Here is a 26,139-nt window from a genome sequence, read left to right as displayed (position 1 = left end):
CCCAGAAGTGTGCCGGGAGGCTTGAGCAGCGCCAGAATGCTGGGTGTTTAATTTTTGAGATTATTAGGAGGTTGCACTCTTTGGAATCATCCCACAACCTTGAACAAAAAAGTGAAAAATGTCCATTTTGATAAATGACAGCAGAAAGTTCTTTCAACTCAATGGGCCATTTGTAAATATAAAACACTTGCTGGAAAATTATATTAGAGATGAATTATCTCCTCCATTACAATGTTTCCTTTTCTTTAATGCAATTTAGTTCCAGCAAATTGAACAGAAAAGCTTGGGAGGGGCCCCATTCAATGGTTCAGGAGGAGTTACTGGAAGCAAGATGTGGAGTGGAAAAGGAGATCCGGGGAAGATACGGGTCAGGGGCTGGCTGAGGCCTTCTGCCCAGGGGGCCTGTGCTGAGGACCCCGGCTGTGCCCACGGGAAATTGAATTCAGAGCTCCTTCTGCATCATAAATCCAGGGCAGCTGGCAGCTTTCCAAGAGAGACGGGAGAGAAAGCGCAGGAGCGACTGGGGCCAGACGGGCCAACCCTACAAAGCCCTCTGAGGGTGAGCCCCAGGTGTGCCGGCTGGGGATTCGGTTCCAACCTCATGATAACGTTTATTTACAAGCTTTACACTTTGTCGAAGTGCACTCATCTCCAGGAAAGGAGAGCCTCCATTCTACACCAGAAAGCGGGAAGGCTGGAATTACTGTAAAATTTCTCGGGCCGAAGGGCGAAGGCTTGACTTTTAAATACGTTTCTTGGTCTTTTTTCCCTGGGTGCACGTGCGAGGAGGACCTCCCGCCGCCGTGTTTTGTAGACTCGGCATTCGCCTGCCCCGGACCCCACGTCCGTCCCAAGGCTGCTCGAAGGCGGGGCGGGGCCGGGTGTGCACGCCCGCTTCGCCCCCGGAGGGTCCCCTCTCACCCTCGCGGGGCTCCGGGCGGGGCCGAGCGCGTTCACGAGGGGTCCGGGCGGGTTCCCGCAGGCGGGGCCGCGCGGCCTCGGGCCACGCCCATCGCAGCCGGGGGCGGGGCCTGCGCGCCACGTGACGGCGGCGCCGAGCGGCGAGCGCCCCGCCCCGCGGGAGGAGGCCCGGGCAGCGACCGGGTCCGCGCGCTGCTGGAGCTGCACGGCCGCCGGCACGCTCCGCACCCGCGGCCCCTCGCCCGCTGGCCCCGGGCTCGCCGGCTGCGGGAGCGGCCTCAAGATGGACGAAGACGGCGGCGGCGGCGGCGGCGGCGAGGGCGGCGGCGGTGAGTGTCGGAGGTGTGGCCGGCGCGGCTGGCGGCCTGGGGCGGGGGTCGCGGACGCGCCGGACCGGAGCGGGGACTGCCGGTCCCGGGTCGGGGGTTGGTGGTGCAGGTCCGCCTGAGAAGACCGGGTCTGGGCAGCGCCAGTGCCGGCTGCCGACCGCCGAGGCCCGCGGCGCGCGCCGGGCCCGGGGCCCGAGGCGGGGGTCCGGGGGCCCCGAGGCGGGGTCGTCGCGGAGCCCGGGCGAGGGTCTGGGACGAGGCTGGGGCTGCCCGCCGGCCGGGGCCTCCCGGAGGCTCGGGTCGGGGTTCGGGGGTCGCTCTCCGCAGGCGGGGGACCTTGGGGGCGACCTTCTCTGCTCTCACGCCCTCCGGAGCCCAACCGTTGGTGACGACCCTCCCCGCGTCTTCTCTCAGGTGGTGGGAAGCGGGGAGTCCACGGGAAACCGGGATGGCAAAGTTTTGAATTGCGGATCCTCTGGGTCCAAGAAGGGCGGCTGCGGGGAGAGGGTTGAACGTCGTGACAGTTTTCTTGGCTTTAGGTCAGAAGTGGTCAGTGGGATCGTTAAATGAGGAGGGGGCAGCTAGAGCGCACGCATTTTATGAAATAGGGGAACGTTACGGAGTGAGCCAAAAATAAATTTAAAAAAAGTCAGAGGAGCCGAGGGGTCGGAGTCAGGAGCTGCAGCCCGCCCGGAGGTGAGACCAGAAAACCAAGCTGTCCCTCTGACGCTCGGTCACCTCTTGCTAGAAGATTCGCGTTTGTTGTAAATTATTTAGTGGAATACAGATTACCGTTGTGTCATGATGCGAATTACGCCTTTAAAAGCGAATAACGTGTCTCTGTAGTGTCTGTGGATGGAGTGGGGTCGTTGGCTTGGGAAGCAAAGGGTTAATACCCCTGTTTTACAGGAACACCCAAAGTTAAGGATCTCTCTCTGTTTTTGCTAAAGATCTCCTTTATGCTGACAGACGGAATCATCAGAATCCCTTGTAATAAGGGAGCATTTTGGAAAAAAAAAATCTTAATTACAGGCTGCGGAGCAGCTGCCTGTAAGAATCAGCAGTGTTGAAAGCTTCAGGATGAAGTGGTTAATCAAGGTACCTTCTAGCATTTAAGTGCTGCTCCGGGGGAAATGTTTGCGCCCCAAGAAGCGGTGGGGCTGGGATGGGGGTAAGTTCGCCCGAATCCTGGCGTTTGTCGAGTTCAGTTTTCATAGTTGAAGCTGGGGGTAGCACTGTGGCACTGAGTGGGTGTGTTGTTTTGACGGAAAGTTCTGTGGAAAGGAGGAGCCCAGGTGCACACCCTCCTCCAGCCAGGCTGCTGTCTGAAGAATGTAAGTGATGGATTCTCCGTGGACGCGGTGCTTCCTGCCTGTCAAAATCGGGGTAATAGCACCGGCAGACAAGTGTCTCCTTTTTAGAAAACAAAGACAAACAACTGTAATATTTAAACGTTTGACATTCGAGTCCAGGCAGCTGGCTGGCTTGGCGATTTCATTTGAAGGAGTTTTGGACTCTGTCCGTTAAGGAATGTAGAAAACTTGAAGGTAAAAGCAGGTATAAAGATGAAAAAAGGAAGCCAGTATAGATCTTGAATATTATAGCGAAGGACAGTATTACATCTCCAAAGTATCAAGACTTTCTTTGGGCTAATATAGCTCATCTGGGAATACAATCCTGAGATTTAAAAAAAGAAAAATCACGCACAGGAGCTGTGCATTAACGTTATTTATAATAGAAAATTGGAAACGACAGTGCCTAATAGGAGACTGGTGAGGTAAATTATGGGGAGTTTACTGGAGGAAATATTTTCCAACCATTAAAAATAAGCAGTTTTATATATTATGGTCTAAACAATGTAAAAACTGCTGATATTATGGATGTTTTATTTTCTTGGTTTTTATATTTTCCAAGTTTCTGGAATGATGTATATTACTTTCAAATTTGGAAAAAAAAAAACTTAAAAAATTTACCCTAGTAAGACAATTGATAAAATTTGAATAGGCAATAGATCAGATAATGGTACTGTATCAGTATTAAATTTCTGGGTTTTGATAATAAAAATAGAGAAAATATTCCTTTTCTTAGGAAATACACACTGAATTATTAAGGTATAAGGAAGTATAGTGCCTCAGCTTACTCTCAAGTGGTTCAGAAAAAAAAGTTCACACACATGAAAAAAATAGAGACAGAAGGATAAACATATAGGGCAAAACGTAAATACTTGGTGTATCTGGGTCAAGGGTATATTGGTATTTGTACAATTCTTGGAACTTTTCTGAATGTTTGAAATTATATAAAATCATCTCTTCAAAAAAAAAAATTACCCTGCAGTGGGAAAAAGGATATGATTGTTTTTAAAATATCATTTAACTCACTTCACTGGAACAGTCAACAATGAACAGATATTTATTGATTATTTACTAAAATGTCCCTGCCTTATTAAGCTTTATTGATATGGTTTATTAAATTCTTTCTTCCTTGCCTCATGGAAGACACTTTAAAATGTTTGGCATTCTTAGAGCAAGTGTGTTTTTGAATAGATGGAAATCTTAAGAGTTTTGAAAGACGAGTCATAGTGCTTGTCATATACATTCGGTGTGCTTATGTTTAACTTTTGATTGATGGAGGTTTTGAAGTTAACATACTTCCTTCTGGTGCATTAGTTTTTATCACCATTTAGGTTTCTAAAAATGCTTGGCTTTAAAATTCATGGTTTTAAAAATAAAGTTCAGCCCTTCGAAAGAATAGTTTCGCTTGCCAGTCATTTGCAAGACATAACTTTTTTGGGTATATTTTTAGAGTGTAGTACAGAACTTTGAACTGTATATGGGGAGGTCAGTTTCAGCTTGTTTACCAGAGAGGGTAAATAATCTATTCAAACATAGTTATGCCAGGGGCAAAAGAATTAAAATATCTTTTTGCTGATGTGTTGGTCCGGTTAGAAGACTTCCAAAAATGATTCCTGCTTGCTGTTTTGATACTTTTAAGTGTTTGTCCAGGGTATTACTGTTTGTTCTTTAACTGTAGGATAAGGAGAGAGGGTGGTGGTAGGAATGGCTGGAAGGCAGTTCTAAGGAGGAACACATGGGGGGCACTAGATTACAAGAACACACTTATTTATAATGTGTGCTGAGTGTAGTTAAGGTATCTTTCATTCCTTTGGGGCCTTGTTGCCTTTCAGTTTTTCTAGAACAGTTCTTGAGATATGTCTCTACTTGGAAGGTGACTGGCTAGTTCGGTTCATTGCCACCATCCTAATGCTCAGTTTGGGAGTCTGTGTGATTGAACTTCCTGAACGGACCATCTGTGGCAGATGAGGTGAATAACTTTACTGATTTCCCCTCCCTCCTGCACCCCGCCCCCCTTACCCCATCAGCATAGCTGAGACGTAAGCCTGTGCTTCACGTGAGAAGCTGCTCCACCTGAGAAGCTGCTCCACCTCACCCAATAAAAGTTAATATAAATTAAGGCCAGGCTGAGATCCCAGATTTTGCCTGTCAGGCAAGCGATAACCCCTACATTTGAAACCATCTGTGGGCGATGGGAGTGTAAATTAGTTACCACTCGTAAGGAGGCTGCGCCAGCCTGTGCTTGGCTGGCTTGGATCCATTGCTTGCCCTTCGCCTGCAGAGGGACATTTCCCAGAGCCTGGGTCGGCTGGCTCGGGGCTAGGTGTGGCCAGTGGGAGCCGCTAGTGGGTGATTGGATGGCAGGAGGAAGGGAGAGGCCAGGTTATCGTCTTTGCTCGCATTCTGCCTTCAGCCTTGTGTCTGGCGGTCGGTCTCCTTTTGGCTCCAGCTCCTGCCTGTTGACCGAGCCCCCGAGCTTTGGAAGGACCTCCTGCCTGTGACCCTCCAGTTTAGAGGTGGTAGCAGCTTGTTCCTCTTGCTAATCGCTGCATTGTCTTACCATTTCCTGTATGATTCTCAGCTTTTCTATTGTATGTGTAACCAATTCCTTGTTTTAAATTCCCTCTACTTCAACTCCTTGAGGGCCTTCTGTTTCTTTGGTTGGACCCCGATAGATACAGGTGCCCTGGGCAGCAGCTTTTAAAATTACAGGCATGTACATTCTTTGACGCAATACCAGTTCTAGGAATTTAACGTGTAGGTATATTTTTACATGCCTGAGATACCGTAGGTACAAGAGTATTCACTGCCTTGTTTGTAATAGTAAAAGATGGAGAATAACCCGAGTGTTCACTGCACGTTGTGTACCCGCATGGCGATTGAAGTCGTGAGGCTGTAGAAAGGAATGAGGAGGCTCCTTATGAACCCATAGGCAGAGGTTTCCAAAATATTTTACTAAGTTACAGAAGCAAAGTATAGGCAAATGTGCACTGTTTGTTACCATTTCTGTTAAAAAGAAAAAAAAGGAAGTGGTTACATATGCATGAAAATTCTCTGGAAGGCTAAGCAAGGAACTGATAACAATGGTTACCTGTTGGGGAGGGTGATGGGAACCAAGCAGATGGGGAACGTCAGTGCCCTGGAAACTTCGCTCTATGCCTTTTTATATTTTGCAATTCAGAAAAGCTTGTCCATCTCCACTGTTTGCCAAACTGGTAACCAGTTTCACAGAAAAATAGTATGAAAACACCCTTTTTGAGAGAATTTTAAAAATTGAATTATAGTTGATTTACAATGTTATGTTTTAGGTGTACAACAAAGTGATTCGATATTTTTGGAGTTTTTGTATATTAAAAAAATCAATGTAACCTGTAGAAAGTTATAAAATAAATAACTTATTTTTTCAGTCTGCATAGGAAATTAACTGCTTTCTTTTGAATGTTTAAAAAGTGACATGATAGGTGCTTTTAGGGTATGCTTAGAGCGTATTGTTTTCTGGAACATTTATTTATTCAACAAATATTGATAGCATCCCGACCAAATGCCAGGTCCTGTGCTTGGCGGAAGGGTGAATACAGTGAATAAAGCAGATGAATTTCCTGCGTTCCTGGAGCTTTTGTTTAGACGGGAGACTGAAGAAAAATGTAAACAGATGTATAAAGTCTTTGCAAATTATGCTGATGTGTGAAAGGAAATCAACAAGGGGTTGAGGGGAGAGTTGGGGGCCTGTGGTGGGAGGGGTAGGTAGGGCCCGTAGCCAGGGGAGGCCTCTTGGAGGGAAGACTCTTTCAGGTGTGACCTAAAGGGGTCGAGGACCAGGCAGAGGCTGGGCCCGGGGCTTGGGGAAGCAGAGCGCCTCCAGAGGGCTGAAAGCTGCCGTGTGTGGTCTGAGCCAGCAGTGAACTGGGACGCTTCAGGCAGTTTGAGTAGGTAAGGAATTTACATTTTATTAAGTGCGTGAAGCCAATGAAGGGTTTTAAACTGCGGGATGACATTTGATTTATGTTTAAGTAATTGTAGCTAATGTTTACACAATGGTCTCTGTGTCCAGTTCTGCCGCGCCTGCTTTATGGATCTATTTACTTTTCGCAATAACCCTGTTAGGTACTTAACATGAGCACCATTTACGGATGACAGTGGACAACTGAGGCACAGGGAAGCCAAGTAACTTACAGCTAGTAAGTGGTGGAGCCGAGCTTTGAACCCAGGCGTCCTGGCTTCAGAGGCCACGTTCTCAAGCATCGGACACCCTGCCCTGTAAGGAGAGTGTCCTCGGCTACCGAGTGGCGAACAGAGTGGAGGAGGGGCAGAGAGGACTTGGGGATAGGCGCCAGTGAGGAGGGGTTCGGGTGGGAGTTACAGGGGCGAGGTGGATTGTGGGGGGTGGCAAAAGTGAAGGGAAAGATCGGTGTAGGACAAACCTATATAAAAACTCACGGAAAAGTACAGAAAGCAATGAAACAAACACGTTCCCATGACTCAGAATCCATGTAGCTGTTAATGTTCTGTCCCATCGTTTAAGGTCTTTACAAAAACTAATTAAAGCATCTCAGGTAAGTGTCTCCATCCTAGCACCTGGCAGCACCGTTCTTCCCATCGCTCAGGCCCAGATTCTGGTGCGGTCTTCCACTTCCTTTGCCTTAGCCGTCCACCGTTCTCCTTGCCGCCGCCCTTGTCCACACAGCAGCCAGAGCTGTCTCTCTAAAGCAGAGGTCGTGTCACTCCTCTCCAAGTCGGCACCGTCCTTGGCGCACTCAGAGTCCCCTGCTGCCTGCAGTGTCGGGTCCCTGTGCTCTAGGCCAGGGGCCTACACACTTTTCCTGTAAGAAGGCCCGACAGCAGACGTTCTCAGCTGTGTGGCCCACACTTGGGCTCTCACACGCTCTTCTGATAACCTTTAAAAACATAAAAAAAAGTTCTCGCCTTGGGGCTGTCCTTGCCCCTGCTCTGGTCCCCTGTGGTCTCTGATAGTTGCCCTCACTTTTGTCACCACGCTGGTTCCGTGAACTTGCCAAGCGCTGCCCTGACTCCGTGCCTTGGCACTTACTCTGCCCACGGTGATTTCCCCTTAGGTATCTGCGTATGTGCTTGCTTGGTCCCTTCGGGTTTCTGCTCGCACGTCTCCCTGCCACAGAGGCCTTCGTCCACCAGCCTGTCTCAAGTAGCACCCCGCTGTCCCCCTTCCCAGCCTCATTTTTCCTCTTCGCTCTTAGCACTCCTCATCTGCTGCACACCTGTTCATCCTTCGTCTCTCCTCTCTTAGAGTGTAAGTTCTGTGAAAGAAGGAATAGCGTCTGCTTTTAACCACTGCTGTCTCTCCAAGACCTGAGACGTCGTGTGGAATAGGCCTTCAGTGAATACTTGTCAATAAGTACTGAGTAAAGTGGGGCTCGCTCCTGTCGAGCGCTTCTGGTCCTCTTCCCCTTCCTGTCTTTTGTATTTCCTAAAGGCAACCATGATGAATGTGATGTGGGCCCTCTGGAATAGTTTTCATACTGGAATGTGTATGTGTGTGTGTCGGTAAGCAATATATGGATCTCTTTTTGGTTTGTTTAAAAAATTATCAAAAAATGGCATCATACTCTGTGTAATGTTCTGCAGCTTGTGTTTGAGGTTATCCGTATTATTATGTAGAGACCCTGTTTGTTTCTTTTAACCCCCATAACGTTTTATTTTTCTTGTCCTGCCTTGGACTGTTCTGTTGATTTTACATTGTTGCAAAGAATACCACGGCTCCTCTCCGTTTACAAGCTGTGAAAGTTTCTCTTGAGTATCTCTCTAGAATCGCAGTTGTGGGTTGTAGGTGTGCTCTCTGTTTAACCAGATGCTGGCAGGTTGGTTTCTCACCAGGTGTATTATCAGCGTCGTCATCAGCTCTTGGCATTTGTCAGACTTCTAAGTGTTCGCCTGTCTCCTGGGTGAGAAATGATGCACTGTTATAATTTGCATTGCTCTGCTAGATGTATTTTGGAGGATCAGATGGGCGTATTGACAGCTGGGAGGTTAAAGGCGAAGGAACTGCAGGAATCAGAGATGACTCCTAGGTTTCTGGCTCACGTGACTGTGGGTGCTGCTGCTTCAGGAGAAGGGGAGTCTTGAGAGAAAACCATTTGGAGGGCTCATTTGTTTTTTTGTTGAAGATGTCATTATTTTGTCCTCACTTTTTTTTTTTTTTTCGGTACGCGGACCTCTCTCTCACTGTTGTGGCCTCTCCCGTTGCGGAGCACAGGCTCCGGACGCGCAGGCTCAGCGGCCATGGCTCACGGGCCCAGCCGCTCCGCAGCACGTGGGATCTTCCCGGACCGGGGCACGAACCCGTGTCCCCTGCATCGGCAGGCGGACTCTCAACCACTGCGCCACCAGGGAAGCCCATCTGTTGAGTTCTTAATTTCAGTTATTGCTTTTTTCAGTGTTCTTGATTCTTTTGTTAGATTCCAATTTTCTGTTAAAATTTTTCGTCTTGTCCAGTGAATTTCTTTATTAGTTATTGGTGTCTGATAACGTCAATATTTGGACATCCGTGAATATATTCTGTTGTCTATTTTACCCTTGGTTTTCAGTCTGTGATCTTGATTCCAGATTGCCTGTTAAGCTTTAATTAAATTCTAGACGATGTGCATGAAAAACTATAGAGGTAGTTTGAGACTATCTTCTTCAAGAGAGGCTCCTGGCAGGCAGTTAGGGTGGGGAAGTAATCACTTTAACACTGTGAGGGTTGGTCTCCCTCTGGTTTCCCCTTCTTCCAGGGTATAGCGCTTTGGTGGTCCCAGCTGAAAGCTCGGGGTGTTTACCAGGGCCTCTTCTACTTGGCAGCCCCTGAATTCTAATTTTGTCCCCCCAGTCCCATCAGACTGCTGGAGATTCTGTTGACCTCATATTCTATTCTCAACTACTTGTCTCTGCTTAGCTTCTTGGCCTTTGACTTTCTGCTGTGAATTGGCGAATGTCTCGAGGAGAAAAGTGGCTCAGATGATTGGGCTCATCTCTCTGCACCTTCTGTCTGGGATCCTGGCCTCCTAGGTTCTCACTGCATTGGTAGCTCTCTGATACCTTCAAACAGTTGTTTCTTATAATTTGCTCAGCCTTTTTAGTTGTTCTTGGCAGAAGGGTTGTCTGCAACAAGCTGGTCAGCTTTTACTGGAAACAGAATCTTAGGAATTCAGTTTTGGTGTTTAAAATCGGACTTCTTTGTGAGATGTCCTGGTAGAGATGGTAGGAAGATGCTTAGCTATGTGGTCTGCTGCTTAGAAGAATGGTCTGGATAGGAGATAAACATTGGGAAGATTTAAATTCTTCTAATTTATGGGAATGGGTGAGAGATCACTTAGGGGAGAGAGTTGAGAGAGAGGAGAAAAATTCCAGGACTGAAGACAACCCAGAAAAGGAGACCAAGAAAGGGTAAAGTTTTGCTGTGTGGTGAGAATAGAGGGAAAGCGTGGGGCGTGGTGAGTGGCGGGGAGCTTAGGGAGGGAAATGTGGGTTTGTTTTGCAACTAAGCGTTTCTCAAGTAAGTCCTTCTGATAGAGGACCGACAGTAATTCATCAGGTGAGTTAGAATAGTAATGCTGTTTGCACGTCACACTCTTAGTGTAAATAACTTTGGGAGAGAGAAACTATTTTTTAAAGGTTATTGGCACGTCCTTCGGGAAGCAGGTTTATCAATTTGTAGTAGAGGATTATTGAAACTTCTGAAGTGAAATGAAATGAAAAAATAGGTTTTACCAAAGTATACTAAAAGCTGCATAAAGCATATTAAATATTTTGAATTTGTGGGAAAATAGTAAATCATTTAAATGAGAGTAGAAAATACATGACTCTCCATCCTGATATTGAAGTTAATCAAACATAAACTTTTTATAGTTAATGTCAGCCCCCCAGTAGACATGATAGAATAGACGTGAGATCCCATAGTGTTTTATAACGTGACTGCGACAACTCAGCAAGCGTTTATTTTGGGTAAATATCTTTCAGTATTCCGTAAATATTAGAAAAGACTCACCTGAGTCAATTTAGTTGGTTAAGGCTATTTTGTGATTTACTTTGATAGAGCAGATTTACTCTTTCTGCTGACTTGATGTCACCAGGCGCACTGTGCAAATAGGGGAAAGTAAGTTCCTATCTTAAACTTGCAGCAGGGCTATTTTTAATCACTGTACTCTTCTTTGGAACAACTTATTCCTGTAATTAATAAATAAAAATGGCAGTTTGCTATAAAACCAGACATTTTAATGATGATTGAAAAGTATTTCCCAATATCTAGCTAATTAGTGAATTTTTTTTTTCGGTTTTCATCCAGATGTTTGGCAACATGTAGACACAGCCTCACTGCAATTTTCTAATTCACTTTCATGGGAACATATAATATTCTCCGTTTATCTTGGACAGCAGAGTTTCCTTTTCTTTGGACAGATACATATGAAACACATGCTCTTCTAGTAGAGTTTTGTGGTCCTCTGAGAATTCTCTGAAGGAGGAAATGGGTTGACCTATTTGGTTGCTATGAAGTAAAAACAATCTTGTTTTCATTTTTTTCATGAACATCTGGGTTGCATTTATTTTACATTCTGGAGGTTCTTTAAAACCACAGTTTGATAATATGAGGCTTCATTAAAACAGTCACTATTTAGCTATTTCTATAGTTAATTTAGTGCTGGGGTGGCTGATAGACTTTTTAAAATCTTAAAAAAAAGTTTCCCTTTCTATAAAATGTAACTTTTAAATAACAACCCTTGATTTTAAACCATAAAACGGGATCTAGATATTTTGGGGCGGCAGGGGAAGGGTCGGTCAGCTGGTTTGTTTCTCTGTTGCCCACCGCCATGCAGGCTGGCCTTTGGTAGGGCTGAATTCGAGTCTGTAGCTGCCATTGTGCTTCCCATCACAAATCCATCCTCCCTCCCTTCCTTGCTTGACAACCCTATTTGTGCAGATAATCTGTCCATTGTGAAGCGACCTTATCACCACGAGGAAGTGAATCTTAAATGGTCTAAACCAGGTAAGGTAATCCCGTTTTCCTTTATTGACTGTGTAAGCTAAATCTGGCCAATGAGCTGTGAAGGGCAGTTAGCAGGGCGACTTCTTGGAAGGGTATCTTCCTTCTTGGAAAAATACACAGGGAAGAAACAGTTCCTCTCCTTATGATGGCCTTTGTTGGGCCTGGGTGGGTAGCCAACTTACATTCACGATATCCCTGAAGTCCGTCCAGTTCCAGGCCCCCACGCTGAGGATGATCTGCTGGACCCTTGGTGGAGTTGCTGGGCTTCACCCACTGGGGAGCCCCCCCCCCCGCCCCCACGTCTCCACGTGTCCTGTCCAATGTGACTGTAGATACACCTGTCTTGTTCCAGGGCTGCGGGGTTGTCTGATACTGGCTGGAGCGGTAGGCAGGTTTCATTCTCTTATTTATTAAGAATAAGAATCTCATCTTGGCCATTGAGGGCCAAGAGGAAACCTCTTCTTTCTGCCACACGTGTTCACTGGGTGTATATATTTATCCCTTTAAGAACGGAGCTAGGTTACACTTTCTTTTTGAGATGAACACTTTCTGCTACTTTGAATAAAGCAAAATATATTTTCACATGCTTGTAAATCCATTAACAGTTTCATTTGGCACATCCTTATGACATTTCTTTATTTCTTATCATTTTTAAAAATTTATTTATTTATATATTTATTTTTGCTGCATTCAGTCTTCATTGCTGCACCCGGGGTTTCTCTAGTTGCGGTGAGCGGGGGCTACTCTTCGTTGCGGTGCGTGGGCTTCTCATTGCAGTGGCTTCTCGTTGCAGAGCACGGGCTCTAGGCACGCGGGCTTCAGTAGTTGCAGCACACAGGCTCAGTAGTTGTGGCACTTGGGCCCTAGAGCTCTTGGGCTTCAGTAGCTGTGGCACATGGGCTCAGTAGTTGTGGCTCATGGGCTTAGTTGCTCCACAGCATGTGGGATCTTCCTGGACCAGGGCTTGAACCCGTGTCCCCTGCGTTGGCAGGTGGATTCTTAACCACTGAGCCACCAGGGAGGTCCATGACTACATTTATTTTAACACAGAAATATTTTAGAAAATGCAGTAATCGGAAGTGGCAGGCGTTGGCCATTTAATATTCTGTTAGAAGACAGGACTTCCTTTTAGCTCTTTTCGGAGAGGAAATAAAATGATTAAGCATGTCCTTTTCCAAGTTTCAGTAATTAGATTAAAATTTTTTTGAATTGAGACAGGCAAATGAATTCATTTTTGTTTGTATTAGAGTATGGGAAAATGGGAGGATTTCAGTGACTTTTAAATGTTTGGCCTGTTCACACGATGAGGCTGTATTTCCCGAGTGTGGGAGGACAAGTGACTGCAGACTTTGATTCAGTACGTGATGCCCTCATGAGAGCGAGAACCATCTTGAGGATAAAATGACGCCTTTCATTGCCTGTGTAACAAGAATCTTAACGCTAGATAATTGTTCTTCTGAAGCATTGCGTTTCCCCAGGAATCACAGAGTATCTGCTGTAAATTCCCCAAAGTCACATGTTTCTAAAGCTTAGCCTTTTCATTTAAAATAATGGGTAAGCTGTGTGCTGGTCAGACGGTTACTATGATGTTTTTATTTTGACAAAAGAACATCACATGCCTTCTTCCCTCCTTCCTGTGGGTCAGACTGGTCTTTAGGTGTTAAGAATCTCGCTCACAAGAGGAGTCCGGAGCGCGTGTCGCACGTCCTCCGGCAGCCCTCGTGGTGGTTCTGCCTCACAGATGCCCAGCAGTTTGGACGTGCAGAACATGATTATTTTTTTAACCGGGAAAGAACATAAGCCGAGATATTCCCCCTGGGCTCTGCTGCTATCAGTACTTAGACATTTGGCTTTAGGATTTAAGTCCCTGGTACCTTCGGGCGGCCTCCATCGTTTTCTCCTCCAGCAGAGGGGCAGGGGCGTCTGAAGCCTTTCTTTTCTCATGTCTTCCTGTCCAGTGTTATGATCCTGACAAAGAGCAGACCCTCCCGCGTGTAGAGATGACAAAGACTTCCAGAAGTCTTCTGGCTTCTTCTGCATTTGAAATCTTATCTCCCTTTTCTCTTTGACCTGTGAAAATTCGAGGTAGGGTAAAAAGAATTGCACTCTTGAGAGAAAAGTCTGCACCTGGAAATGTGGTGCAGGCCTGCCCAGCAGTACGGAGTCGGGGGCACACCTTCAGCCCCACTCGGTGACTGGTCGCTGGCCCCAGCTGTCTCCCTACGTCTGGAAGCTCTCTAGTCAACGTGAGCTTGGCTCGGGCGGTTTTAACTTGGTTTTAGCAGTCAAGAGACACATCGGTGACTGGGAATTTCAGGAACAGATTTGACAGGAGAGCCTTTTCCTTAATTAAAGAGTTGTAAATTGACAGTCAGGGCCGGTCCAGCTTTCACTAGTTAGAGATGAAAGGCCAAGCTCAGGTGGTAAAACTAACCTGATCGTCTTCCCCCAGTGCTGGAGAGGGGAGTCTTTTAGTGTAAACCCTTCATTTTATGAGACCGTTTCTGCATGTTTTGTTGAAGCTCTTTTCCCCTAATGTCCCTAAACATGTCCCTGCTGCCCTCCCCGCTCCACTCAGAGACCATTACTTTCATCCATTTACTGGAACTGGGAGCCTCAGGATGGCCCAGCGCTGTGGTGGACAGCCTTCCTTGACCTCGGCCGTGCTTCCTTCTGGCGGGCTGTGTTGGGATGAACCATGCCAGAGAGAACCATGCAGCTACCCCTGCCCAGATAACCTCAGTCCCGTGGGAGTGGAGAGGCCCCCTTCCCCCTTGTGATCTCTGGGAATTACGATTTCAGAATTTTTGCCTGTTTGCTCTATCAGGTCAGCCATCGAAGGATGTTTCAGACAGTTTCCTCAGCTCAAGGCAGAAAATAGTCGGCTGTGATGTTAGTGGTTTGTTCTGAGAATCTGAGACTCTCAGAGAGGTTTGCTTAAACATTTCAACTGGTTATTTGTTGTTGACATATTTTTAAGCAAATATATGCAGCTGTGGTACCTCTAGCCTTGATTGTGTAAATTACTTAATCTCCTAGAGATTAATCTTAATCTCCTAGAGATTAATCTTAATCTCCTAGAGCTTCAATCTTCCCATATGTAAAATGGACATTGAAAAACCCAAGTGAAGTTACTTAATGAAAAATTTATCAAAAATTCCCAATAAACAGCAGGCATTTAAAACCTTTTGTCGTCAACATAGTCAGCCCCTTGCCCACCCTTAGAAGCACAGCAGAGCGAACTGGAAGATGTTTTGTGTTTGGGTTTAGGAATAACTGATGATTGGCAGCATGATTATTGTTTCTTTTCTCCTCCAACTTGGTATTTTGAAAATTTTCAAAACTACAGAAAAGTTGAAATAGTGCAGTGAATACCCATGTATCTTTAACCTAATTGCTAGCATTTTTGCCACATTTGCCTTATCTCTAATATGTACTACTTTTTTTTTTGGCTAACCCGTTTGAAAGTAAGTTACATATAGTATAACACTTTATCCTTAAATACTAAATAGCGTTCATTTCCTAAGGACATTCTCCTACTTAAACACAACCATTACCATACTTAAGAGAACTAATAATAATTCCATACTATCATTTCACATGTAGTCCAAATTCTGCTTTCCCCAATTTGTTCTCAAGATGTCTTTTATAACTATTTTGCTTACCTATCTAGGTTTTCATCAGGGTTTACACCTTGTATTTAGTTATGTCTCCTCAGTCTTAAAAAAATTTTTTTTTTTCCAGTGACTGACTGTTTTAAAGAGTCCAGGCTGGTTGCCTAATATCATTACTTGAATCCTATGGTCTAGATTCCATATATGAACAGAAGAGAGGAGTGCTTTGGTTTCTTTAATGTCATTTTAAAATTATAAATATGTTAAAATCATCTGCTTGATTCAAGGTCAAAGTCCCATTCATTTTTCTTGTTCTTTGGTAAATGTGGATTAGATTGGTGACCAAAAGGAGTTACCAAGCAGCTCAGATGTCAGTGGAGTACGTGCGTGGGCGAACTTGGAACGAATACACAGAGCGGCTGGTTGGGCCTACCCGCATGTGGAGGTGATTAGTTATCTGGCTTAACACAGTAAGGATTTTATTTTAATATTTGGCCATGGGTTTACAGAGAAACGAACTTCAGAACTGGAAAACTTAGTAAGACAAACTATATTTACATAATACAGAAGAGATGCCTTTGCTGCCAGAACCTTGGAGGAAGAGCAGACCTTTCAACTCCCAGGAAGGAGTCCTTTTCTTCTCCCTTCCCTCAGCGCCTTCCTATTGGCTTTAAACGTTTTTGAACTTCAGCTGCAGCTGAGACTAATACAGGATCCAGCTGTAACTTCTTTGTTGTTGTTAGTATATCCGGTGATGGTCATGGCAAGCTCATTGTATGAAAATTCAATAAAGGAAAGGGCAGGGTGGGAAAAAAAATGATACTCTACAGAAGTATTCAAGAACTAGGACCTGATCCAGGAGTCTCCCTTTCAGACCCACCCTGAAGTGTTAGTTCTGTTTGTGACGAGTCCAGTAGGTGTTTTAGTCTCTCCCTTTTAATCATGTTAGGTATACAGCCATGTAACCAGAGAACATGCATGAGGCTGACGTGTTGTTTTCGGGGCGGGGGGGGGGGCAGAAAATAGTACCTGTGAGAACCCAGAGGACTGAGCCCTCCCCTTGTACAACGGGTCAGGGACTCCTCAAAGACCCGTCCGCACTCCTGTGGAGTGAAAAGAGGCGTTCTCTTTGCTTAGGTCTGTTCAGTAGAACTCATAGTTACGCGTTTACCAGAGAGCAAGTAAGTACAGAATCAGCAGTTCAATAAAATTAAACGTCAAATTTGCATGTCTGCTACGAAGTAATTCCTATAAAAGCTTTGTATCTGATCAACTCTGTCTTACAAGGAACAAGTACATATCATCACCCTGTAGCTGAAGATGGATCGTGTGTTTTGAGACAGTTTTTGTGATAAACGTAATTATCATACGACTAGTGATTTTCACATGCTTGTGTATCTTGAACATTTTGTTTTCCTTTTTTTATGTTAAGGAGGTCACATTTCTCAGATTTCTTCTAATTGTAGCCAGACATCCTGTTTGGGGGCAAATCGAGACCAGCGCTGCCTGTGAAGGAATCACGCGGTTCTGTGGTGATCTTCCGGGTTGTTGTTTTTGGATTTGATTTTATGGACAGGTTTCCTTGAAATTTTGTACTCTAGTTTTAGATGATCTCTTTACATTTCTGTGGTTCAGGGCATCAGTAGTAAATATAGTATTTAGCACAGAAATATCGTTGAGTGTCTTAAGGCTGTATGAACTTTATAGGAAAAATAAACCAGTGACACTTCAGTGGATATAAGAGATGGGTACCACTTAACAAATTTAAGGGAGCTTTGAGCTGTTTCTCAGGTCACTGCTGTATCTGTACCAGCAGGACCGATATTTTGAAGAATCCTTACCTGTTTTACACTAGGACACTTCAGTCTCCTGGGTCCCCGCAAGTTACTATTTTCTATCTCCCACTGAAAGCGTTTTCGCGACCCTTCAAGAGACTTCCTGCCAGTCTCCTTTACTTCTCTCCTGTCTCAGTTTTACTCATAGTTTTGGGGTTTTTTTTAAACTTAAGAATAATCTGGTATTTTAAAAAGATTTATAAATGATTGGTTTGCTCCTCTATATAGTATCAGAGACCCTGTTCTCCTGAAGTACCGTTTGATCTAATGAAGGTGTTACAGCAGTGAGCCTGATTTGGTAATAAAGTACCTCTTCTTTTTTTTTTTTGGGGGGGGGGGAATTGAACTATCATTTACATAACAGTATATTCACCCTTTTATTTATTTATTTTAATTTTTTTAGGTTTTGAAAATTTTTTCAAACTTCATTTTTTTCAAATATCCTGCTGATTTTACTTTCCCTTTTTTTTTTTAACGTTTCCTTTTTCTTTAATTGAAGTATAGTTGATTTACAGTGTTGTATGTGTTTCTGGTGTACAGCAAAGTGACTCAGTTATACATATATATATTCTTTTTCATATTCTTTTCCATTACGGTTTATTACAGGATATTGAATATAGTTTCCTGTGCTATATAGTAGGACCTTGTTGTTTATTTTATATATAGTAGTTTGTATCTGCTGATCTCAAACTCTGGATTTATCCGTCTCCACCCCGACCCCCTTCCCCTTTGGTAACAAGTTTGTTTTCTCTGTCTGAATAGTCACCCTTTTAAAGAATACAATTCAGCGGTTTTTAGTATCGTATATTGACAAAGTTGTGCTACCATGACCTAATTTTAGAACATTTCATCACCTCAAAAAGAACCCCATCTCCATTAGCATAATTCTCCTTACTCTGCCCCTGGTAACCACTCATCTACTTTCTGTCTCCGTGGATTTGCCTGTTCTGGACATTTCATGTAAATGGACTCAGGTGCCCTGTGGCCTTTGGTGTCTGGCTTCCTTCTCTGAGCAGGTTCATCCACGTTGTAGCATGATTCCATTTTCCAGGCACATCCACGTCCTGACATGACTCAGTGTAGAGCGCCTGTACTTTTCCTGTGAGTGCAGGGGAGACTTGGGTTGGTTTTGGTGTTGGGAGAGATTTTACTCACCTCTGTCACATGGTTGAATCTGTGGTTTGTATGCCGTCTTGAAGGTTTTTAGGTTTGCCTGTGTTTCTTCTCATTGAGAAAGTTGATGTTTATTTTCAGCCTTTTTACTTGAAGGACAAAATTGAAGCCTTACTGTCATAATACCTCAGTTTATAATGTCTGTACTGTTGTGCATGGTTGCCTCCAGAGCAGAACCATGTCGTCTGTAGAAAATTTTTACTCCGTAGACCAATATATGGGTTCAAGAAACCGAATTTCCCAGGGAGCTGTACTGAACTGTGTTAATAAAAGCAGGGAGAATCTTCTGGTCGGGGATCCAGTGAGGCTTTGCCAGTGTCATCCCAGCGGTGGACACATGAGACCAGACTTGCATCCTCTATTCACCCTGAAATCCCAGCAAACAATAAAAAAGGAAGCGATAGGAAACTCCGAGCAGCAGAGGGACTGGGAAAGGGACCTTTACCAGAGGAGAGTTGTTTTTTTTAACAAACCTTCGGAAGAAACAAGAAATTGGAACCTATAAACAGATAAAAAACAGAATGCAGATTGCGAGTGAGCGGACAGGGCTCCCGGGCAGTCCCCTGAGCTGAGCGAGCATGGACGTGCACGTAGACTCGGGCTGCTGCCGTCCCCGAGGAGCCTCTCCCCTTCTTCTCTCCCTTCTTATTGTTGTTGTTGTTTTTTTGGCCGCCCCACGTGGCTTGTAGGATCTTTGTTCCCTGTCCAGGGATTGAACCCAGGCCCATGGCAGTGAAAGCGCTGAATCCTAACCACTGGACTGCCAGGAAATTCCCACCTCTCCCTTCTTCTTGTTTTGAGGGAGGCAGGTGATAGCATTTTACCATCAGGCAAATATTTCTTTCTGGAGATAGCATTCTCTGGGGGAGAATTAGATCTCCCTGGGTAGGTACCAGCACCCCAAGTGAAGCTTTTTTTTTCTGTCTTATGGGGGCTTTTCAACCTAAAGGTTGCTGCCCTGACTTTTCATCCCAAGTGAAACCTGCCAGGGACAGAACACAGTGAACCTTCCCGTTCAGGACAGAAGTCAGGCGAGAGAAGGTACTTAATCCAGTGCTGGAGGAAGCCACGCAGCTGCATCTCAGTTATAAAAATGTCCAGACAGCAGCAGACTCCAGACAGATGGGGAAAAACTGACAACATGGAAGAGAAAATTTAATACATTTTTATAGCGGGAATAGCTGACCCCCAAAGAGCGTTCAGAAGATAGAAGAACACCTAAAAAAAGGATCCTTGGAGAGTCGAGGGAAGATGTGACTTGAGCACTAGTGTTTGTCTAACTTCTACCTCCCTTGAATCACTAGGTCCTGATGGAAGTGATTGAGGGGAAAAAAAAAAGTGTAAAAAATGAATGGGGAGAATTGGGATCAGGGTGAAGAAATACCAAGTGCTGACTCATGACTCTTTCCCTAGAGCTCAGTGCAGGGATAGGAGAAGTGTAAGAGGACATGCTATCGCCTCTGCTAACTTGGGGGAGAAGAGGGTGAGTGAGGCCACGTGGCTGCAGGCAGCTGGGGTGGGTTGGCTGCCTCGCAGCAGTGGTATTCGGGCAGCTGTACTCGGAGGCCGGAGGACACACGTGGCTGTAAATGCTCAAGACTAGTGGGGCGTCCCCCTCCCCCTGCTCTGCAGCTGTCCTCCCTGGTGCAGTGGGAGCACCCCAACTCTCTGGATCGGAAGCCCTGCCGGGTGGAGAATGATGTACAGAAACTAGGTCACAGAACCAACATGATAGATTCACAGAGAAGCTGGACCACCCATGCATGGGTGATGCAACTTCATGGGCATCAGCCCTTCAGCTTATGGACTTAGATCGGGAAAACCCACCTAACTCAGCATCCTAAGGAGTACCAGACATTGTTTTGGGGGCAAATTGCACCTGAATATCACTGTTCAACGATAAATAAAAACAGCATGTTGCCAAAATAAAATAAGGGAGGGGGATATATGCTTTTTGAGGCAGAGGAAAAGTGTAATTTTGAAGAAGACTAATCATAGAAACTGTAAGTAAATTTCAGGTTGAATCTGCTTTGTGTTGTTTTCTAATAAAATTCAAGGCATACTCTGAAATAAATGATTGAAAGGGGAGATAAGGCAACAGGCAGATAAAGTGAAATGAATGAGCCGAGAGGAAGAAACCGTAATTATCCTAAATGCATTTGCTGGAAGAGCATCATCTCCAATGTAACAAGTTAAATTAGTGCTGTGATCTAAATAAGTTGTTCCTGAAGAAACTACGGAAAGGAGTAGAACAGAAACAGTAATCAGAGATACAATGGAAAAACATATCTTTGAGCTGAAAAAAACAACAGCTGCTTCTGTGTGTTGAAAGGGCTCATTCTGCTAAGATGAAATTAGTGGAAAGAGCAACTGTGTGCTGGTGAAATTTTTAAATTTCAAAGTTAAAATACCTTACAAGCAGCCAGTCAGAAGAGAGAGAGAAAAAAAAAGGCTGCCTAGAAAGAAGGAAAAATCAGGATGATTTTAGGCTTTACTACAACATTGCCACAAGATAGTAGCGCGGAGGCTGAGAGTTTTGTGGCTAAAAGGTTGTAACCAAAAATAAAATAAAAAAATAAAAGGTTGTAACCAAGTTTAATGATTACACTAATTGCTGTTCATCTGTGAAGGCAACAAACATGTTCTCTAAAGGCACAGAAGCCAGGCCTCGCAGCCCGCCTGTGGTTGGAGCTCACCCTGCCTTTGCACTTAAGAATTGAGAGCCAGTTTGTTTCCTTAGTCCTTATTCTTTTTCAGCTACCTGTACCTAATATCCTCCTGACAGACCAGCTGTGAATTTTTCTTGGAAAACAAAACAAAACAAAACTATTTCAGGCCTTCCCTGGTGGCACAGCGGTTGAGAGTCTGCCTGCCGATGCAGGGGACACGGGTTCGTGCCCCGGTCCGGGAAGATCCCACATGCCATGGAGCGGCTGGGCCCGTGAGCCATGGCCGCTGAGCCTGCGCGTCCGGAGCCTGTGCTCCACAACGGGAGAGGCCGCAACAGTGAGAGGCCCGCGTACCGCAAAAACAAACAAACAAAAAAAAACTTTTTCAAAGATAAATTCCAATCCACTAAAAGATTAATTAAAATAACTCAGGAAGGGGGCTTCCCTGGTGGCGCAGTGGTTGAGAGTCCGCCTGCCGATGCAGGGGACACGAGTTCGTGCCCCGGTCCGGGAAGATCCCACATGCCGCGGAGCAGCTGGGCCTGTGAGCCATGGCCGCTGAGCCTGCGCGTCCGGAGCCTGTGCTCCGCAACGGGAGAGGCCACAACAGCGAGAGGCCCGCGTACTGCAAAAAAAAAAAAAAAAAACTCAGGAAGGAGAAAGTTGGGATATAAAATAAAACTGACATTGAATTGAAATCATGTAAACATAAATTTAAGTGTATAATTATAAATTTGGTTACAAATCAGAATTCAAATGTCATAAATCTTGGAAGAGAAGATATGTAATGAAAAGAAAAAACCCCATTAATTCAGTAAAAATGGCAGCAATAATAAAGACGAATCCAAGTAACTCTAACATAAGCCAAGAAGTAGGCGATGGGGGAGACAGGAAGGTTGGGAGAAAGTTAAAGTTCTGCCTTGTCTTGCAAAGGGGGATATCAACTGTTTTATTTCTGATCTTGAAAAATAGAAAAATACAGTTAGCGGTGTGTTTTTTTTTATTTTTTGCGGTTCGCGGGCCTCTCACTGTTGTGGCCTCTCCCGTTGCGGAGCAGAGGCTCCGGACGCGCAGGCTCAGCGGCCATGGCTCACGGGCCCAGCCGCTCCGCGGCATGTGGGATCTTCCTGGACCGGGGCACAAATCCGTGTTCCCTGCATCGGCAGGTGGACTCTCAACCACTGCGCCACCAGTGAAGCCCTAGCGGTGTGGTTTTTGAAAAAATAAAGGTAACCACTAGAAATCTAAAGTTAAATATATATATTCCACATCACTAGAGGGAGAAAAACATAGGTCAGTTTGATCATGGGGTAAGGTCACATCGGATCAAAGGACCATGGTCCGGTTTCATTTTTGTCATTGACTTTTTGAATTTATTTAGAGGAGCATTACCTGCTTCTTTTTGGCCCACATTTGGGAAAATTTTTTAAAAGGAGGGGGTTGGTGGGAGATTTGTCCATTGTGTGAAATGTATTCTTTTAGAAATTTAGATCATCTGTGACTCATCCCCATGATGTTTCGAGATATTTTTGGACAGATCTTTAGGAAGGTCTTGGAGGCAGAAGGGCTTGAGGAAGGGGTGGTGTGGCTGGAGGTGAAGTGAGGAGGGTGTGGCGTGGCAAATGCAATTGAAATGCATTTTAAAATTGCCACTAAGTTGTGTTGAGTTAGATAATTTAATTGTGACTTGTAGATGAGTAGGTTTGGAATTTTGTCTCCCCGAAACCATGTTTCTTCAGGCTGTTTTGTCGCTTAGGTGGCAGTTTTGTATGCTATTGTATCTGTAGAATCCGGCACTACCAGACTTAATCAGCACAAGGTGCACCAGATACAGTGTGATTTCACTGGGCTGCATCAAACATGCAAGTTCAACACAGACTTACTTGCTAGTTCTGGACCACAGGTTTAGAACCTATACACATAGGAATTCTCATAAATTCTATTTTTCACAATAAACACCAAAGAAGAAAAAAATAGGATGTATTTATATTATTGCATGTGGTAATCATCAAGTATATTCCTAACAGGAGAGCATTTCCATTTTGATTAAACTTCAGTGTTAGAATCAAATCTTCTATTTAAAAATGTACATACCCAGGGATGGGAACCATTTTCCACAGACTACCTTCTGACCCCATACCGTTCAAACCTCATTTCTCCTCCACTACCCTCACCACCCTTCTGGTGTTGGGCACTGAGAGACCTGTTCACGGTAAAATACCCCGTCTGCCCGTCCACTGTTGATGGTTTCATCAGGTAAGTCGGTGCAGGGCAGGAAGAGCATTCGTCAAGTCATTGGTCTATTATGCCTCTTTCCTGTAAGGTGATCCGCAGAAGTGACCAAAAGCCGCATGAATATATCCCGCTGAACCCGAACTAAATGTATCCTCAACTCAGCCTCCCCTTTTAAAAAAAAACTTTATTGAAGTACAGTTGATTTACAATGTTGTGTTAATTTCTGCTGTACAGCAAAGTGATTCAGTTATACATATATATATACATTTTATACACACACACACACACATACACACACACACACATTCTTTTTCATCTTCTTTTCCATTCTGGTTTATCACAGGATATTGACCATAGTTCCCTGTGCTCTACAGCAGGACCTTGTCATTTAGCCATTCTGTATACAATAGTTTGCATTTGCTAATCCCATAGCCTCCCCTTACGGATCCCCAATTTTTGCAAATTTATCTGAGAGATAAATTTTCAGACATGGGATTCCAGATCCAAAAGGAAAATGGATTTGAGATGTTGGTGGACGTTACCAGACTTCCCTCCACACCCATTTACTGTTCCTAACTCCCTCCAGCAACGTGGGATGGTGCATAATCCCCACAGCCCCCACAGCAGAGAATGCTGGCCAACTTGGGCATTTTGACAGCCCGATGGGTCAGAAATGGAATCTTAGTTTTCATTTGCTTTCCTCTCATTATGTGCCCATTTATCTTTCGGGTTATTGGCCTTTTCCTTTTCAACTTCTAGAAGATCATTCTTTCTTAGGGGGATTCATTCCCATGAATTGCAAATGTTATCTCCCAATTTGCCATTTCTCTTTTGACTTCGCTTTTATGACTTTCTGTTTGCTTTTTATTTGCTTGTTTTGTTGCCATAAAGAAAATCTTATTTATTTTTTTAATACAATAGCTTCTTTTTTTAAAAAATAGTTTTTTAAAAAATTTATTTTATTTATTGATTTTTGGCTGCGTTGGGTCTTTGTTGCTGTGCTCAGGCTTTCTCTAGTTGCGGCAAGCGGGGGCTACTCTTCGTTGCGGTGTGCACAGGCTTCTCTTTGTGGTGGCTTCTCTTGTTGCGGAGCATGGGCTCTAGGGTGCAGGCTCAGTAGTTGTGGCGCACGGGCTTAGCTGCTCCGCGGCATGTGGGATCTTCCTGGACCAGCGCTCGAACCCGTGTCCCCTGCATTGGCAGGCGGATTCTTAACCACTGTGCCACCAGGGAAGCCCCAGCTTCTTTTTTTTAAATAAATTTATTTACTGGTTTTTTTTGTCTGCGTTGGGTCTTCATTGCAGTGTGCAGGCTTCTCATTGTGGTGGCTTCTCTTGTTGTGGAGCATGGGCTCTAGGCACGCAGGCTTCAGTAGTTGTGGCACATGGGCTCAGTAGTTGTGGGCTTGCGGGCTCTAGAGCTCAGACCCAGTAGTTGTGGCACACGGGCTTAGTTGCTCCGCGGCATGCGGGATCTTCCCGGACCAGGGCTCGAACCCATGTCCCCTGCATTGGCAGGCGGATTCTTGACCACTGCACCACCAGGGGAGTCTCAAATCTTACTTTTTTAATGTAGCCAAATGTATTTTTTTTTCTTGTGCAGCATCTAAATTTTGAGTCATACTTAGAAACGACTTCCCCATTCCAGGATTATAAAAGAATGTTGTCTGTTTTACTTTATAGTTTCCCTTGCTGCATGTAAATCTTTGAACTACTTGGCATTGATTTTGGTGTATGGTGTGAGGTATACATACATACAGCTTTATCTTTTTTTCCCAAAAGACTATTTTGTCCCAACACCATTTATTAAAAAGTTCATCTTTATCTTTCCACCTTGTCATACACTAAATTTCCATCTGATTTGAGTCTTTCTGGACTTACTATTCTGTTCCATTGGTCTATTATGTCAGTACTACACGATTTTCCTTCTTCATATAGGCCATGGTGTTTTAATATTATTTAGGGTTAGGTTCCTCGCCCCTTCTCACTTTTCTTCCTTTTCAGAGTTTTCCTGGCCCTTTTTGTTTGCTTGTTTTTCCTCGTGATCTTTATTTATTTATTTAAAAATTAATTTAATTTTGTTTTTGGCTGCATTGGGTCTTCGTTACTGCATGCGGGCTTTCTCTAGTTGTGGTGAGTGGCGGGGGCTACTTTTCGTTGCGGTGCATGGGCTTCTCATTGCTGTGGCTTCTCTTGTTGCAGTGCGCGGGCTCAGTAGTTGTGGCATGCAGGCTTCAGTAGTTGTGGCTCGTGGGCTCTAGAGCACAGGCTCAGTAGTTGTGGCGCATGGGCTTATTAGTTGCTGCGCGGCATGTGGGATCTTCCCGGGCCAGGGCTCAAACCCGTGTCCCCTGTATTGGCAGGTGGATTCTTAACTGCTGTGCCACCAGGGAAGCCCCCTCATGATCTTTATAATCCGCCTGTCTACAACAGAGAATAAACAGCCGCCACTTTGAGATGGCATTAGATTTATAGATGACCTTGGGGGGTATGACATCTTTCTGATGTTGCATCTTTATATCCAAGAACATGGTGTGTCTTCTCGCTCAAGTCTGTTAGGTCATTCAGGAATGTGTTCAAGTTTTCCTTCTACTTACGTAAGTTTTATACATTAATTAAATTTATTTCCCGATACTTGATGTTTTATTGCTGTTGTAATTGAGGTGTTCTTTCCATTTTATTTCCATTTTATTATCTAACTAGTTATTGTTTGGATTTATGAAAGCTGTTGATTTCTGTATATTTTGTATCTCACTAGCTTACCAAATTACTGGTTTTAGAAATGTAGCTTGTTGGTTGGTTCTCTTGGATTCTCTACTTACACAGTCATTTCTTTGGCAAGTGATAATTTTATCTCCTCCTTTTTAGTTTTTATTCTTCTGATTTTAGTCTCTTGGCCTTTTGCATTGGCCCTGAGTTCTGTTTTGAAAAATGTTCATTTTGAGCCACTAGTGAGCCCTCCATATGGAGGCATAAGTTTGAAGCTTAAGAGAGAGTTACTAGGGCTGGGAATCACA

The 26,139-nt window shown here is 44.6% G+C and overlaps 1 protein-coding gene across 2 annotated transcripts in view; it reads left to right on the top strand.

Annotated features, from left to right (window-relative positions):
• Window positions 1–1,081: 1,081 nt before the first annotated feature.
• The window catches only part of CYTH3 (cytohesin 3), an 89,852-nt gene continuing 64,794 nt past the window's right edge, over window positions 1,082–26,139 (top strand). For both annotated transcript variants that reach the window (XM_060032484.1, XM_060032483.1), the window contains exon 1: window positions 1,082–1,250. In XM_060032484.1, the coding sequence (XP_059888467.1) occupies window positions 1,205–1,250 (46 nt within the window). In that variant the 5' untranslated portion in view covers window positions 1,082–1,204. The remainder of the gene's footprint in view (window positions 1,251–26,139) is intronic.

The sequence above is a fragment of the Delphinus delphis genome, chromosome 15 (assembly GCF_949987515.2).
Source record: "Delphinus delphis chromosome 15, mDelDel1.2, whole genome shotgun sequence".
NCBI classification, from domain to species: Eukaryota; Metazoa; Chordata; class Mammalia; order Artiodactyla; family Delphinidae; genus Delphinus; species Delphinus delphis.
This window is presented reverse-complemented; position numbering and strand designations above follow the sequence as displayed.